This window comes from Molothrus ater, chromosome 1, assembly GCF_012460135.2.
Source record: "Molothrus ater isolate BHLD 08-10-18 breed brown headed cowbird chromosome 1, BPBGC_Mater_1.1, whole genome shotgun sequence".
NCBI lineage: Eukaryota > Metazoa > Chordata > Aves > Passeriformes > Icteridae > Molothrus > Molothrus ater.
The window spans coordinates 87,740,169-87,759,149 of NC_050478.2; the positions used below are offsets into that span (position 1 = coordinate 87,740,169).

At 35.0% G+C, this 18,981-nt stretch overlaps 1 protein-coding gene across 2 annotated transcripts in view; it reads right to left on the reverse strand.

Moving 5' to 3' along the window:
- Positions 1-254: 254 nt before the first annotated feature.
- Positions 255-18,981, reverse strand: part of PTPN3 (protein tyrosine phosphatase non-receptor type 3) — a 51,899-nt gene continuing 33,172 nt past the window's right edge. For both annotated transcript variants that reach the window (XM_036378713.2, XM_036378712.1), the window contains 7 exons: positions 18,444-18,534; positions 18,138-18,199; positions 17,139-17,285; positions 14,900-15,028; positions 8,744-8,889; positions 7,992-8,127; positions 255-4,373 (listed from right to left, as the gene is read on the reverse strand). In XM_036378713.2, coding sequence (XP_036234606.1) covers positions 4,296-4,373; positions 7,992-8,127; positions 8,744-8,889; positions 14,900-15,028; positions 17,139-17,285; positions 18,138-18,199; positions 18,444-18,534 — 789 coding nt within the window. In that variant the 3' untranslated portion in view covers positions 255-4,295. The remainder of the gene's footprint in view (positions 4,374-7,991; positions 8,128-8,743; positions 8,890-14,899; positions 15,029-17,138; positions 17,286-18,137; positions 18,200-18,443; positions 18,535-18,981) is intronic.

Here is an 18,981-nt window from a genome sequence, read left to right on the forward strand (position 1 = left end):
GGTTAAATCCATTGATATTAGGTGGTACTTCTTCTTTTGATTCGGAGAAACTTCCTTTTTCTTTAGAATGACAGGCTTCAGTGATTGCAGATGCTACTGTTTGAAGCTTATACAGTGTTAAGTACTCTAAAACTCAATCATATTGCATTAGACTGGTATATTTAAACTGTTAATGTAAACTACAGTTAAAACAGACAGCCATTTGAGATGGCTGAGCACTATCAGTGTCAGAACTTAAATGCAAGAAACCCATATAATCAAAACATTGTTTTATATAATGAATTAATCATTTACATGGCCTTTGAACAAAATATTTAATGAAAACTTTACCTTCCATATAGCTTCAATTAATAAATGCTTTTAACCAAGCAGACTGCTTGCAGGTTACTAATCAAAATACAAACATTTCCCAGCACATGTTTTCTGGAAAGGCTGAAAGAATCAAATAAACTTGCACTTAAATGCTACATTTCAGGATAGAAAAATAAAGCCATTATCAGTGAAGTAACTATGTTTAAATTATAATTGACTGAATATGAACCATGTGCATCTATTTTGAACATTTATGCATTTAGTCTGACATAAGAATACTGTCTATAGGGAAGAGCTTTTTTGTAAAAAGGTATCATACTATAAAGCCAATGCAAAGTTCATTATATAGTTCAGAACTAGAGTTCTTTTAAAATAGATATATATTTAACCAAGTATTGCAGAGTAGGAAATATGAGGCACCAAAAAAGGAAAAAAACTGAGTGTATATGAAGACTTATTGCTGAATTTGTGGGTACATTTTGACTGCATATAATTTAGTATCAAGACTTAAAAGACAGGATAATTTAAAGCAAACCCCTAGATTACTTTTTTTTTTTTTTGTGTAAAACACCACCACTGTTCAAGGTTTGGTTGTATTTTAATGACTTGTATTTCATACATCTGGTTACACAAAAGGCATTCATGGTTTAGGGTGTTGTTTTTCTTATTTTTAACAAATAGCAAGACCTGTCCCTTTCACCTTTATCTCAGAAGTGTTCCTCTGTGAGATTTCTGAAGACATGCTGAATAGGCAGTTTAGTTCCACATCAAATATAAAGCCACTAAGTTAAAATTTGTTTAATTCCGCAGAAATAAATGTTAGTGTATTTCACAGCGATGAAAACATCAAGGGTTCATTGCTCCCTCTTCATCCATCACCACCACACCAGACATTTTGAATACTTATTTTCATGACCATGCCAGCACAGGAAAAATCAAGGGTAAAATGCTTATGAAGGTTATACAGAATCTTTTCTTCACAGCATCTTCTACCACTTGCCAACTGCTTGACAATTAAAAACTGTGTGCTCACGAGTTTTAACTCCCACCAAAATCCCCCCAAACTGACCATTTAAATCTAAATCTTCATGATTTCTTAATTTTTGTGAAAACAAAAGCTGGCAGTAAGATGTTTTCATAATTATGCTTTCATTGCAAGATCAGATCTAAGGCATACTTCATTCAGTGCAAAGTCATCACACACTACAGAGAGAAGACAAAACCCCTTCAATTCTCCCATATGGATCCTACAGGTACATGTGCAAAACCCAGCAAGACTGAAATAAAGATGGACACAATATACAAGATACTTGTGTAGTTAATATTTCCTCCTAGGTATTAAAAAAAAAACCAAACCAAACAAAAAACTTATAGAGATTACTATTTATATAGCTTTGAGCATTCTCTCTGTGGCCACAATTTCAAACAAGTCAAAAAAATCCAAGAGCTCCCCAATGGTATTACCAAACCCATCCAAGTTTACCAAAACAAGAGCAGCATTTGTTGTCACAACATGACAGTCATCCTTTAAATGCACACATACTAACCCAAGTCAAGCCTATATCATGTATCTTGAGACTGGAATTATACGAGAAATACATTTACAGTGCTTTGGTAAGTACATATTAAACATGAAGAAACATAAATAGCAATTGGAATATAGGAATAACCTTGACCACAAAGAAACAATGAGTACTTCCATGAAAGACACAGATGTCACAAAGATGCTCTAAATATTTTCTTACAATTTATTTTCTTGCCTTTTTTCACTTCTTGACAAACTATTAAGTGCAAGTCATGCCAACTGCAAGGGATGACTCTGAGACCTGGGAGAGAAAAACTTAAAAAACAAAAAAAAATAGATGTTTTAACAGACAAGCACACAGGTAACAAAGCTTCCCAAGGAATATGTGCAAGTCCACTATCATTTTACATTTGGAGTCACAGACTGATTAAGCTACCTGATGCAGTTTAGCAAGATAAGAGTGAACCAGTCTTCTGGTTTTTAATCTATGCCCAATCAAGCAAGATGACAATGATCCAAAATATTACAGAAAACTCCAGTTGAAGTGAAATTTGGAATGCACTATGTGAGGATGAGCACAAACCTATTCACCATTCAAGCTAACAAAGCCAAGAAGGTTTCCATGTTGCCAACTACTCTGCACATCTCAATTAAAACTCTTTTAATCAATAACAGTAACCAGACATCCTCTTCAGCTATAGCTAAAATTGTAATCTTGGAGAAAGGATCAAGCCTACAAAAGACAAGTCAGCAATTTAGCTCATCCTACATGCACTTTCTAGTTACCTTCTGAGGGAAAAAAACATAGTCTTCCAGTAACATGAGAGATGCATATTGTACAGCTGTGACAGTTTCTATAATGAAACTCCAGCTATAAATGATAATATCCATAATACAAACCATAATTCTAAAATACATCTGAATATGTGTGTGCATATATATCTCTCTGAAAAAAAAATTATCTAATTTTCTCTTTTATACATATAAACATCTGGCTAATATGCCCCATAAAAATTTTACCCTATTTAGGACTAATTTTTTAAATAACAGAGTTTTAAACAGTCCCTTAGAATATTTTTAAACACTATTAAAAAATTAATAACTATCTCAGGTTAATCAAAAAGCACACACAAAATAATTTAACATTATACAAATGTGGTTATACTGTTCAGAACGTCCAATTCTCTCATCTGAAATGAAATAGAGACCAGTGTACCTTAGGGTGAATTATTCATCAATGTACAAATTCATTCTTTCTTTCCATGTAAATCTTCAGGTGAATTTAACTGCATTTCTGCATAAGCAAGAAACACAGTAAATCTGGAGAACTCTTGCAAAAGGGAGTCGTGTTTCGCTGGATAAGAGCGCTTTGCTGGAGGGCAGCAAGTCAATATTTTATCGCCATCTGAACACTAGCAACACCTGTGCCCTTGTAAGCTTCACACCTTGAAATAGCAGCAACGTATTTGATGGGTTCAGTAGTAATTTTTCTTCCAGTATTGGATTAGACTACTTTGCATATACAGTAAGTCAAAAGTCTAGTACTTGTGTGCAACATTAATCCACATTTACATCTGAGAACTCATAAATACACATGGAAACAAACATGACAGAGAATTAAACCTCATTTTAAGTTAAAATGTTTTCAGTACACATATAGAAACAGCAGTGAAAACTATAAAGGAGATGGACAGCAGAAACAGAAGAAAAGGGGTGCAATAACTAAAACTGTATGAAGTAGGTCACTGTCAAAAGGGCAAGTTGCAACTAAAATTGATCAATAGAAGATGTAGACTGTACCACCTGCATAAATACCTAACTGCAGCATTATTTTCACATCACATACAGTAGATGTGATTTCTAAGCAGCATATTATAACAGCTGGCATACTCACTAATAGATTTACGGTAACTGAATACTAAATTTCTCCAGCTCAGTGTACAGTAGTTATGCATTAGCCTTTAAAGCTCTTCGTCAGCCTTTTAGTCAAGGTTACAGTTCCATGGATATCTAGTATCCCAATAAGAAAGTTACAAATATTCACCTTCAATGAGCTTTCATATGATACAAATATATTAAATACCTTCTTAAGATGAACCATTTCAATAATAGGAGTTTTCCTTTTGCTATTTCAAAGGAAACACAAGGAACTTTGTAACTTCCAAAGTAAAGGGTGTTTTAAGGCAGTAAAAGATGTGTGTTAAGGTTTCCATGATTGTTTATGGTTGTCTATGTGAATAAAGCATATTACACACAATTGCTGTCATATATTTATGTGACTTTGTTATACTGTACATGATTTAGCAATCTTCTTGAGAAATTTAAAGTGCCACAGTTCATATGTGCTCATCTGTCTTTTCATGGGCTTCTAGTCCATTCTAGTTGCTTTCAGAAACAAGCCCTTGCTTTACTTAAAGAGCAGGTTTTTTAGGCAAAAAAATCATCCTTCACTGCTGTGCTAACTGGAATCCAGTGGTCGAACCAATCCTTCTTTGTAAACACGAAGAATAGCTTCACAAACAAATTTGTATTGACTCTGTGGAGGAAAGAAAACACAAAAACATTTATGGATGTTCAGTTAAACTGCTGATTAGACAGTATTATTGAATAGGACTAACAGATCCACAGCTGCCTTTTTTCCTGAGCAATGACAGGAGAGGAGCTACAAGGATGGGAGGAGAAAATCCTACTCCTCTGTCTGTGTTCACGGTAAACAAAGCTGACATTTACTCTTCCTTGAAGGACAAGCATTAAAAAATCACACACCAAGGAAAATATAGTTCCCCAAACTAAAATTATACGTGTTTAATTTTCAGGGAAAAGGAATTATTTGTAAAAACTATGCATGACTTTGACTAAATTTAACTTGATATTTACCTTCTTTATATATCTCATCTATTTTGGGAGGGGTTTGGTAGTTATCTGATTATTATGAGTATTCTGAGCTTGCCAGTCTTGCAGTTACATATTACTGGGCACATTTAAGGTTGACATATAGGATCTATAGGTGTGACTACCTAACTGAAACCCTTATTTTTTTTCCCCCAAACAACCTGCAGTACTGCACAAGGAGTCACTTTATTTTCAGTTTTTGATCAGACCACATATCTCCTTTTGTAACAGAAGGGGATCAAAACCTTTCAAATTAATATTTTTGAAGATGAGCGGCCACATTAATTCTTCTCTCACTCAACATTTTTATCTCAATTAGATCTCAAAGTCTTCACAAATTAGAGTTTCTTTCCTGCATTATACTATTACAAAGACTAGCTCTTCCACGACCTTGTAACGTAACTATTTGTTAAAAACAATTGGCCTGTAAGCCTCTTCCTAAAAAGTGATACAAGGACACATTATCAATAGGACTAGTGCAGAACTAAAAATCCAGGTAGCCTGAATAAATTTTTTTGACTAACACAATCCTGAGAACACAAGATGATTGAAATTTAAAAGAACTTGCAAAGATCAAAGCATCTCACTTCTTCTCTGAAACTACTATTGTCAAAACCCCCAAATGAACCCTTTTCTCCAAAGTTTCATGACATATATTCAGAGAAGTAAAGCTTCCTATTTTTCATATCCCTTTTTTCCATCTTTGACATGTTCTCCCAGCTGCTCTTGTATTGTCAGCTCCCATCAACTCTTCTGAAACATCTGGAAACATTCTCCCACCATCTCCCAAAGGGAGGGGCTAAAAGATAACATTTGGACTGTGAAGGACCTTAGGTTGCCTCTATATACCAGCAGTTAGGAATGTTATTCTTGTCCATAACATAATACAATACATTTTCTTTTAAGTACAGAAAAACTTAAAGGAAAACAGGAAGGTGGAAATGAGTTTTCTGCATCTCAATTTTCCCAGCTTTTCTTCAACCTTTCAGTCAATTACTCCCACCTTCAATAACACTTTGTTCTTATTTCTTAATTACCTTGTCTCTTCACTGTTATTGTCATTTCCATATTTCTACTGCCTGAACAAGCCAGATGTGGTATTTAGCTCTCTGTTCAATACTTCTGTTAACTTGGGTGATCAAGTTACTGAACAAATAAAAGAATCAGCACTTCACCATTGCTTCCTCTGACTCAATCTCTGACTACTTGTTTTCCTTGCTCTTATCTGTTGTATGTATTCTAACTGCTCACTCAGCTGGTAGCTACTTCTATTATGTACATCCTAATGTATTCTGCATTGCTTACCTATCTAATTTCTCTTTATTGGTGAATCTTTCTTTTTTTTAATGGAAGGCCATAGAGTTACACCAACTTTGTTATAGATTCATCATTTTGGTTGAATGACGGATTTGCTTTTTTTGCTGCTCACATAACAAAATTACTGGGGTCTTTGAGAAGCTACAGCTTCCATAGGATTAACAACAGACACTAAACTGACCAGGTAATAGCTCTGATCAGTTCATTCTTTTTGAATATGCCCCGTCACAACATGTACCTGGCAAATCATATCACCTTGGAATTGGAGGGCACACACAGTCCCCCCCATAGGGCAGCTGAACATGCTCTAGGCAAGGCTATTAAAACTGAACAATCCCTTTATTACAACTGAAGAATCTCTAACAACTTCTCCCAGATACCCTAAGCAGGATCTCAAATATGAGAAGCGAGGCTGGCTGGAATGGGATGGGAATAGGATAGAGCACCCAGGATAGATCGAAATATTAACACGCAGCTCTCTGGTATTCTGTTTTCTCACAGTTCAGTGCTTGCTTCTGTGTCTCATTTACAGCACAGAATGCCAGTTTTCTCACTGGTTTTCACAACAGTATCTGCCTTCTTCAGAAATAACAGGCAAATTTAGTTTCACAGTATTGCTGCTACAGATCATCCCTCTCCTGATTGTGCTGACAGCAAACTCTGTGACACAGCAAGCAAGGTAAAGAATCCTATTTTAGATATTCATTTTCCACACCAGGAGCCTGACTGTAGCTGTATTTATTACTATTTCCTGTATTCTTCAGTTATGTCAAAGTGAGTGGAGTGAAAGGACAGTTCTGGCGGATTTCTGTTGTAACAAAAGGGATTCAGTCTTCTGGCAAGCTGAAGTTTACTTCAGGTTTTTACATCTGATTCTCATGAAGAGAACCACTTCTAGAATGTTGAAGCTTGAATTTGTGTAAGTAATTTTAGAATCTGAGGGGTATAGACAGGTGCAACTCCAGAAGTTAACACTCAGCTTCCTTAAACTTGAAGCTAGTATTCTTCATCTCATGACCACTTTTGTCACCAGCTCAGCTTTCACTTCAGCAAGGAACAGGCAGGGCACCCTTCAAACAACTCCCTTCCAATCACAGAGTCCCGACCCTCTTCCATAAGATGAGACAGAAATGCCCAATTTAATTGTTGGCTTTCTGTGTTTAAACCCCCTTACTTTCATTTCTCATAGGGCATTTAGCTCTCCAAGATAACCCACACTCAGAATTCTTGTCATCAGCCTCTCCTAAAGAAAGAACAAACTCTCATCCTTCATCCATCTCTAATGTCAATATGCTCATTTCCAAAGCTGACAAAAAATGGCTCTCATGAACTCAAGTTGTCTCACTTTCATCTTAAAATTGCCATCTACTTTCATGTTTCTGTTACTGGTGCTACACAACTTGCCCTTAGTTTTTTTCCAACTAGGTAGTGGCAAAATTAAAAAAAAATCTATATGTTCTTATAGAATTTCTACTCTAAAGTGGCCCTTTGAAAAGCTACTTCCTACTTTTCAAACCAGGCCACAAACACTTCGATTTTACCTTCAACTTAATAACTTCCTATGGTGTTCTGTACCAGAATAAAAAGCAAAAAATTATTCTAGCCTAGCAGAGAATTTAGACAAAGGACCAGGAGGAGATGATCAGTACAAGTCTGACTTTGGGCATTCTAACTACTTACAATGTATCAAAATCAATTATCTTTTCATGGTAAGATAAGAGATATTTTAAAAAAAGAAAAATACATACCTCATTAGCAGCAGCCTTTGCTGCTATGCTAAATTATACTAAATTTATTTGATATATAGTCTTTGATATAAAGTTTGATATATAATGGCAACTGAAGATTCATACTACTAGATCCTTTATAAAAATTGTGGACCTGTTTTATAACTTGACAAGTGCAGTATATACACAGAAAATGATGCTTCCTCTCCATCACTTACTGATGTTTGCACCATCATAGCTCTCTGGTCCCGCATTTTCCGTACAATATCCAGTGGATAAACAGGCTGGTTCCTTTCAATTAAGCACATGGCTGTTTCCATAGTGACCAACACACCAGTGCGACCGATTCCTGCACTGTGAAATACAACAGAAGAATACTCTATAAAATTAGGTTTTTGCAAAACACCAAATTCATATCACAGTCTTAATAGTAGGACAGCCTTGGAAATTACAGGAAGACCCTAGTAAAATCCAAAGAGAGTGCAAAGTTTATTTTTACAGCAACTTCAGTAATATTTTCTGGTAATTACTAAAAAGAAAATATTTTTAAATATAAATAAAACTAAAACCTCACCTAAAGTAGATGCATTTTTAAACAACTGAACTGCTCAAACTGTACAGGTTTGATATTTTTGTCTTTAAAAAGGTAAGATCTAATTGACTGCTTTTATCACACACACACACTTGAACAGCAGGGAAAAGAATTTTAGCAGTACCATTCAAAATGAGATTACAACAGTGTAGAGGATGAAAATCAGAAAACAAACTAAATTGCAGATTATCAGATCTGTGATAATTATGTGACTAAGCCATTTCACCAAAAGGTTGCAGGAGAAAGGGAGACAAAGTAAACTCATCCTTTAGATATAACATCAGTGTTTACATCATCAGCAGTAAATGCTCGTATTGCACAGTTTAACATTTTCATCTCATTCAACGATCTATAATTAGAGTTTTAAAACACAAATACCTGCAGTGAACAAGAACTGGCTCATTCTTTACTCTCTTTGGCCTCATACAGTTCACAAACTCCAAGAAGTCCATGGAGTCATCAGGAACGCCATGATCAGGCCAAGCTACGTACTGGAGATGGGTGACGGTGTGCTGTTGTTCTGTCTGAAATACAGTAAAGTTTTAAAAAAAATGGCCAGTGTTATAACTCCTGTATTAATGTTTACTAGATACAAGTAATGTTTTTCACAGCAAGTGTTTTCTGCAGATGCAATAAGAGGTAGATGGTGTAGAAAACGTTTGTGATTTTAAAATTCAGTGTGAAGTATGGACATGTAATTCTTAGAAAGAATTCATGAGGCACAACACATTTATTTCTAAATAAATGAGGTATGAAGTTTAACTTCCATGATTTAAGCATTTTAATTTTTTTGATTTATTGACTGTTGACCTATTACACTTTGACATCATTGATTCACCTGAGGTAAAATGCTTTAAGACATAAGCATAACAGTACTGCACAATAGTTTAGAACTGGCTGGAAGAAACCGAGAACAGCAGAACTATTGAGAACAATACCAATATAACAGGGATTTAGGGCTATACAATCTATTGTAAATATGTCTGTGCACTCTTACAGATTCAGGTATAATAAAGTTGCCTGCAACATTTGCCAAATCTGGTTTCTGTTAGAAAACAGTATATATACATATATATCATTCATACACACATGCTTATTGTACATATATGAATGACATCTGTATGATCCACAGGAGAATACTTTTCTGTATGGAAGCAATATAATTAGTTAAAAGATTCTGTTGTACAGAGAGTTCTTTTTTTGAATTTTTGAATTATATGTAAAAACCCTGAGGTTTTACAGAAGTTCTTTTAGCTTAGCTTTTTGTTAATTTTGATTATTAAATCACTCAATCATCTATGCCTTCAGATTGAGCTGAACTGATATGTTACAGATGTAACTAATGGTTAGGGTGGGAAGGAAAAAACCTAAGATGCTCATGAGCTCTGAAACATCATGCAGTGAGGATGTCAATCTTTACAAACTGAGACAAGTCTTCACGCTCCTTTATACCTTCCACACATTTTGCAATAGTTAAGCTGTTACCTGCATTTAATTTATGTCCATTATCAGACTTAACATTTGGCACCCTTCTGAAATAAAACTCTCCTTTATGACAGGATTAGTCTATAAAAGCTGGCCTTTCCCTAGTGGTCCACACAGGAAGGTTTCTGTGATGCTAGTGACTTTAAAAGGTTTTTCCCCTTTTCTCTTGTGCTCACAACTGCTGAAATATAGGACCTGTTTTAAATGTCTTCAGCTGCTTGTTTTCCTCTCCCACTTGAGGATGTTCCACTGCCAGGGAACAGGCTAGTAGGACACAAAAAATGGAATAAGTACTCCCTATGTATTAAGTAGAGTCTTAGGGAATACATTTATTCCAGTCAAAACAACTGCAGAAATTTACAATTGCCCACAGGGACAAAAAGAAAAATGACACAGCTCATACTTTGCTTCTTAAAAGCAAAGCCTGAGCAATCAACAATTAAAAGGTACAGCATAAGGCCCACATGGACAACATAATCTAACATTAATGACCAAGCTCACTGTAATACAAATTACATCAGGATCTACCACCCATGTCATGAAAAGATGCACAATGACCAGGATTTCTGCATGAAAAAGCATGCATGGCCTTTTGCTATCCAGCTCTACTGAGTAGGAAAAGTTGACACTGATCAAATGATTACCATTCACATTTTTCTGAAATTCCACAGATTAAAAAAAAATACAAAAATATGTCTAGGAAATATCATTAAAAAGTCCTCCTTTGAAAATCTGTACTTGCTTAATCAGAACCTCTTCAAAAGGGAAATGAGATAAAGCAGCAATTACACGTAAGAGTTTGAGCTGATTCTCTTAAATCAGAGATGTTTGAATTACAGCATCCTGGTGAAACAAAGACTTGATTAATTTGAAAATTATCCAAGACTGAATATCCAGTTGCTTTCCATGTGCTTCAAGAACTTAAAGCTACACAACATGGATAAGTGCCAGTGGCACACCTGAGAAACACTGACGGTGATCAGTAGAAGCAAAAAGTCATTTTACAAGCTTAGAACAAAGGAAAGAGCTGACTTAATTTTTACTTATCAGTACTTCAGGCTCAGATAGAGTGAGCTGCATTAGTCAAATAGTTCATAGACATTAAGTACAAAAACTTCGTTACATAAGAGTTACTTGGAGTAAGAATACACCTAGAACATGCACTTAGTCCTCATAGCTGCTGCTTTTGGTGTAAGCATCATCAATTGTGGTTTTGTGCCCTAATCATCCTTAGAGACCAATATAGGTGTTTGTTAATTATTCCAGGTATGCCTCAAGCCTCAGTGAAGCCTTCCAACTATTTGTGCTTTAGCATGATCAATTTTGATTCTTCTGTTGAGCCCTTCTGAGATTATTCAAAATGCTGAAACTTGACTATTCTGCTTTCCACTTGCTTTCCAAAATGCACAAGTATTTTAAAACACGTTATGTTTTATTAGCAATGTACACAGTAAATATATTTGTGTATGTTAGAATTACTTTTTCTATGTAGGAGTTTTTATATCTCTTGCAGAAAAATGTCAAAGCAGTACTCTGATGAAGTCCAGATTTTTAAAGTTATTTTTAGCAGGGTTTTTGGCTTTTTTAAAACCATATTATCTTCAAGTCTAGTGAAAGTCAGTTTTTAAATACAGAAAATGTCAGCCAAACAACACCCCACATAGAAATAACTTACATTAAAAGACCATCACAGCTACTAAAATCTAGCACTTCTGCATGAAAAAATGCTAGAATTGAAGTTACTGGCTCTATAGCTAGCCCTACAGTACATGTTCTGTTAGCAATATTTATTTTTAAACACTATTACTCTCAGATCTTGCTCCTTTATACAAACCTGATAATGGAAAATAAGAGGTAACTTCTGATATTCAAGTTATTAATCAAACCACTATTCTCTACAAATCAGTTTAAATCTTATCCACAATTTTTTTCTTTTAGCACTGAGGTTTTCAATGACAATCATCCTAACGACTGATAAATGAATAATTTTTCTTCATAAAAATCTGGCTTTATTAGTTCTGTTTTATGAGTCTTAGAGAAAGTGAGACAGCAACAGCTGCTTACGGCTTGGTTGTTATTTTTGCTTAACTTGACCTTGTACACCTTGGTATTCCAAAATTTTTTTTTTTTTGCATTCATGTGGACTAATTTCAATGGAATTAATGTATTTGGTATTTCTCCAAATCAGTTTAAAAATTATGGATGAAAAAAAAAATTAGCTCAAACAACAGACTCCAGGGACACTGCAGTAATTTGCCCAGTTTATCGTCAGCCCTTTGGCCAACATTTACCTTCTTCATGGCATTGATCCACATTACTTAGTAAGGAACTACAGAGGTGTAAGACATCACCAGCTCTTTGTTATTGTGTTTCTTTGCTGTTATTACAGCGAAACTCTTCAGCAAAATAACTCCAACAAAATTATGTACTTGTCCCTACCCGGCCTGGGCAAATTCAAGATATCTAACTGCAGAAGCAGCTTCATTGTGGTTAAGCTAACATCCTAAATTTTGCTCAGAAGCACATGATCTTTTCCAGTGAGTCTGTCATTAGGGCTGAAATTCCTGACAAAGAATACGTCTGTCACAGGTAGTGCTTCAAATGCACTTGCAATACAGCTGTACTGTCAAGACCTTCAGACACAAGAATATCCAATCTTCATCCTTCTGCAGTTTGCAGCCTTGATTATTATAATTACATCAAAAGGCAAACTTCCTTGTTTCATTCACCTTAAATGATAGACTCTCCCTGATTAATAAAAGATTTGTGTCCTCTTCAGAAAATCAACACACAGAACTCAGAATCATAATAATCATATAGAAAGTATGAAATTTAAACTTGAAATGTCAACCTTAATTCCTACTTATGTTAAAACCAAGCAACTGATTTTGCATTTCAATGTTTCAGTTAATGTCCATTTCACAGAAGTTATAACATAATCTTCAATAATGAGACAAAAAAAAAAATCACAGTGTAGAACTACATTAACCCTGAAATGGTTCTTTTATCTTCTAAGCAGGAAAAGGTGAGCTCTTTGCCACTGAGCTTCACAAACATACCTTGAAAGCTGAGTCTGAATAATCGGGGTTGGAGCCCAGTTTCTAAAGAGTAGATACTCTGGCAAGTGGCATTTGTCATTTCTTGGACAACTGTTCATACATTATTATGCTGCTGCACACACTTGCCATCACATTTCTCACTTACTTTTGTTATTTCGTTCTTTATGTTTCAAAACCAGTGAAATTTAATGGCCAATCATACTTTGCAAGGCATTCATCTCAAAGGAAACAATGAAAATTTGTTTCAGGCCTCTTACACAATTTTGTCCAGGATCATAAAGAAATACGTATCTCAATTTACAAAATAGTGCACTGTGTGATGAACTCTGCACTCTCACGACATGATTTCTTTCCTTTGGTCTGCTTGTTCTGGTCCCCAAAGTGCACTGAAGCTTTTTTTAGAAAATAAAAAGTTTCAACCAACCCCAAAGACCCCCAAAGTTAGTGCTACAGTATAGCTTTTGATCTTGTTCTGGAAAAGAAAAGGCCAGAAATTAACCCTTTCTTCATTTTATAAGATATATAAAGGTTACAAATAATTTGAGTGAAAAGAACTAAAATTTTGGGTACATATAGTTGCAGTACGACTTTTGTGAGGTTAATTTCTTCTGTGCTGTCTTCTTTTTAGTCAGGTTTATCACTTACAGAGAAATTGGCCAAAATACAGAAACAAATATCATGCTGCTCCCTGACTGGGTGGTTTCTCATATCTAGAAATAGAAGTATAACAAACTGCCTTAACTGAAAAACCTTTAAGTACTCACATCTGACATCTCACATGTTTATGACTGCAAAGGAAACTCAATCACATTAAAGCAAATTTGGATGCACTGTCGAGTGAGAGAATGTCAAGTTACAAATGTATGAGACTAATGGATTGGTTATGCTGTAAGAACATGGATTAAATATTATATTTTAAAACAGATATTGCCTTTTCCTTGCTTACTACTTACTATTACTACTAGCAATTCTGGTTACAGTAAAAGCTGATTAACTCTACAGAAATTTAAAAGACTGGCTTAAAATTAGCCTTTGGACAGTATACAGTGATTTCTCACACAATTTATGATAGCATAAATCCTTCATCTTTTTAGAAAATACCTGTGGCCATAGAATTTTGGAAAAAAGATGAAGGAAAACATAGAAATTCAGGTCTACTTAGAAACAAAAACCAAACTTCAACCCCTACAATTCAGGTTGTGGGAAGTCTAGATGTGACCTGAACATGGATTTCACAAGACAATATGCTGTGTTTTGCCTTCTCTTTGTTTTCTAATTCCCTAGACATTAGCATGAAAGTATTAGGAGTTATGGAATATAAGTATTTTTCATAAATTGAACACATTTCAATTGAGATACATATGGATCTCAATTGAGAGGTATGTATCTTTTTTCCTTTTTAAAATCTGACTAAAGACAATGAAAAGGAACTGGTGAGATTCTGCATATTCTCTCAAAACAACTTTATTATGCTTCACTCCTTTATTAGCTGTTCTAGCTGCATGGGCTACTAACCAAGTGACCCATATTTCATCCCTGAAACAGCAGAGTTACTTAGGGAAAAAACTCTCTTTATAAATCAAAGTACTTATGAAGAGTCAGTGATTGCAAAACTGTTTAAAGAAAAGCACTAAACTTCCTTTTGATGCTTATTGCAGTACCTGTATTATAATAGCATAATGCATTACAGCATAATGTATTATAGAACTTCAAAAAGTGTGTCTTTGAAGAAGATCTAAAGAAATAATCGTACCATGTTGATCCATATAAAGCACACATATTCTATTTTTAAAAATGAACGTGTCCGTGTGTGTTTATAGACATGCATCATATCCATACACAAAGATATACACATATACATTGCCAAGTGCATAGCTTTTATCTTAGTATAAGGGTATTCTTAGCATTTGGGATTCTAACATTTATCTACCCATCTATAAATGTATTCATTCAGCTTGTTTGGGGATGATTAAAGGCAGGGAGCATTTACCTCAATGTTTGTAATGACCATTTCTCTGACAACATAAGCAATTGTGCAGTCTTCAGAGTGGCACCTGACACGGAAGCAGCCATATTCCATTACATCTGGTGGATCAGGCCAATACTGATGACATTTGGTCTGTAAAGGAAATCAGGCACACATCAAGACTGTTGTATATGAGCCCTTCCATTTCCAGCCTTCTTTCTTGTGTTGTGGTTCAGGGAATTCAAGGAGTGGTACTAAATCTGGTTTAGTTTGCTGGTTAGATTTTTTCCCATCCAAATTGAAAAATAACAGGACATATTAGGCTAAGTTCTCCATAAACTTCTGTTTTAGTGATTTATAATAAATATTCAGGTAAATTGGATGCATGATGCTTTGTCTGCTGCTTATCTGTAATTGCAAGAATGACTTCTCAAGGCATAATGTGGGAAAATAAAGATAGATTTACTTTGTCTTAAGAAAAGAAGTGCAGGGATTAAATGCCAAACTAACTTTAGCCATCTAATAGCAGATTACAGGAGAGGCATAGCCACACTTTTCTTGAAAGTGAACAACGAAAGGACAAGAGGCAACTGTAAAGAAGGTATAAGGGAAATTCTGACTAGATGTTGGCAAAAAAATTCCCCAAAGAAGGACAAGCACAGAAACAAGAGCCTTATGAGAATGTGGAATCTCCACCTGTGGAAATTATTAAAACTTTGATGTGACACTGCAACCTGCATAAATTTCAAAGTTGTTTTTCTCTGTAACTGTTTAAATTGATAGAGTAGCACGAGCTGGAATTTTTGGAAAGTTAAATTTTTTTTAATTTTACCTTTAATAGAGCTCAATTTTCAGAGGCTTGAAATTCAAATTATAACCATTATGCCTGAAAGTTTCACTGTAGTAATTTATCTTAACTACTTTCCTCTTCAAATTTAAGCCAAAATAATGTATTCATTTTGGAAAAAAAATAAGCATTACTGAGGAGGAAAAAAAAAGTCCTATCATACAAATCTTAACACCATTGGAAAGAGATAGTCTGGAACATAAAACCTCCAGGGACTAGGAAAATGTCTGGCACTTGTCAAGGGGATATTGACAAGAATATACTTCTTTTTCTGTGCCTGAAAGTTCTCCCACAAACTGGGCAAATCTAAATAATTTCTGAAGGGAAACAAAACTCTGGTGTGTCTGGTGTGCAAAGGTATCAGCAGGATGATTAGAAGCTATCAACAACTGCCTTGGAGTTTCCAACTAATTGTATGAAATCCAGACTATTACTGATCAGTCTTCCACAATTGAAAGAAATTAATACAGCACTACACTCAAAAGATGAAGGAAGCATTTCTGTATCAGGTGATGTTCAATAATGTCTGCTTCCATGAGCAGCTACATAATGTGACTGTGGTTAAACCTGATAGCTGCTTTACTCTACTTCCTTACATCTCAATCTTTATGCTGTTTAAGACCTAAAATACTCACTCCCTTGCTTTCTAAAAACACTGGGTTTTGACTGGGGTGTCAGATAAATTTGATAATGTAAGACAGATCACATATGAAATACAGACAGAGGCTACAGTGAAGGCATACAGGAGTCACCACCTTCTCCACCTCTTCAAAAATCCAGCTGTTGAGTTTTCAGCTTCTAAAACTTTAAAACCAATACCTTCCCACTTAATCTAAAAGCAATCTTTAAAACTACAAAGGACAAATTAAATCAAAACACATCAGATTTTCACTGTGCTATTCCAAAATTCAAGGAGAGACAGAATTTATCTAAACATAATTAAAATAATTATTGGAGCAATTCTAGGAAGGAACCTGAGATGTAAATAAAAATAAGCAAGCTAAATTTTAACCACTAGTAAATACCACAATGACAGACTCCTTTTTACAGCAGACTACAAGGTTTCCTCAACCTACTCAATGCTTCCAGACATTTGCTGAATCTTTTGGAGAGAAAATGCCACATGGAGGCCAATGCTCAGGGAGAAAAACAACAGCACGTAGTCCCTGTCTGATCAGCACAACAGAGTGAATGCAGTGATTTCTGTTTATGAGACAGCTGGCTTGTTTGCAAAACAGCATAACAAAAAGCAAAAGGAGGACTATCTACCCTGTCTAAGTAATTCAGCAAACCTGGCCCTCAGAAGAGTAATTAACTGAATAAGTTGGCCTCCTTTAGGGTTATTTAACCATAACAATGGAAAAAAGTTCAAAGTTACAGTACATTTTTCAGCATACAAAGGACTTGGGCGCTTACCCGTCCTCGTTCAGTGAGAGTTGTCAGCATGATGATCAGTGATAATTTGTGATCCCAGACTACTTGCCAGAAGTGTGCACATGTGTGTGGAAGAGGCCCCTGAGTAGCAATGTACCGGTTCACAATGCCAGCAGAAGGAATTTCCATCTACAGAGAGAAAGAAAAATCCTACGTTAAGTTCACTCTCACTACTCAAGTACTTTTTTAACTTTTGCATTTCATTCAAGTAAGTTTTGAGGGAAGAAGGCAAAAAAAGCTAAGTAATAAGACAATCAAGATTACAATTTGATATGTGAAAAACTTTTAAACCATTAATTTAGAACAGACGTAAAGCACAGATTCTATAGTCCTTCATGCTGAACTATGAGCAGAAGATTAATAGTGAAAATGTACTTGAAAACTAGAAACTGCAAAGCTTTCTAAATTTTCTTTAATATTTAGTAAGGAATGATGTTGGGGTATATTCACCAAAGGCACAGCAAAAGCTGATTATTGCCTGATAATAAACACAGGAAGTTAATAACTGACTATATGATTTAGGTGCTTAGCTTATGTATCTGACAGAAATATATACACATTTTCCTCCTTTTTTTCCCTGACTCCCAGCCTACACTTGATTGATTAGGAAAATCAAGGCTCTAGTTTATCTTCTGGATCCTTCATAGCATAGCTATGGTCATAAGTGGATTTAGATGGAAAAAAAGGCTTAGTTTTATGGAGACAATCTCAGCATTTGAAGTATATGGAAAAATAAAACAATTTTTACTGGTAAAGACTCTGCACGTATCACAGTGTATCACTACATAGTAGCACCCACTGTGTATTAGGATGGTCACCTGTTTCACAAAAGACACTATTTTTTAGGTTATGAAATTTTACATCTTTCACATTTAAAAATTCCCCAAATTAAAACTAAATATCCTTATCCCCTAAAAAAGCCCTTTTTTTCCTACTTAGTAATACAGAAAGTGAGTAAATGCAGGTCTCTGTATGACTTACATTCACATAATTTGCATTAATGTAATCTTCATCTCCTTGCAATATTATCCTTGTGGCATCATCTGCACACATACAAGAAAGAGGGAATAAAATTAGCAATTAAGAGAGATACTTCCCCTCTATTAAGTTTAAAAAACCTGAGGACTTGCAGAAACACAAACAGCAGAATACAAACTGAATAAATTACCTTTTAGAAAATAAATGACCAATTACATGACTTCAATTATATAATTAAATCTTTAATCAGTAAGTTCAATACAGCAGTTTTAAAAAGCAAAATAGGCAGAAACTGTACTTTAGACTCACAAGGTAGAACATCTTTGTATCTATTCTTGTCCATATTCTGAGGTACCTTTGCACATGTAACAGCCAATCCTGGTTTCTTTCTGTAAAGTTGCTGCAAAGTAAAATGAAAAATTACAAGATTTTGGGGGATGTGATTATGCTATACACACACTAATTACATTCACACAAAAATACATAGACTGAAAAAAATTACATATTTTCTTTAATGTTTTTCCTATCCTTCTGCAAAATTCACTTGGGAGGTTTTTATATTTAACATGAGAAGAATTTCTGTGATTGCTAGCCCATCAGAATAGCTAGAAAAATTTCTAGGAAAAAAGCAAAAACAGCTTGTGAGCATCATTGATGTAAACCATTGCTCTGCAAGTTTGCCTTTTGCTTTTAAAACTGCAGACCAGAGGGACAACAGTGATTGAGGGTGCAACAAGGGAGCAGCGAACGGCATCAGAACAAAAAAATAGCCGCAGACTTACTCTCTGGAATCAACTATAATACAAAAATTTTAGAAAAGTTTTAGTCTCTGGAATAAACCTATCCA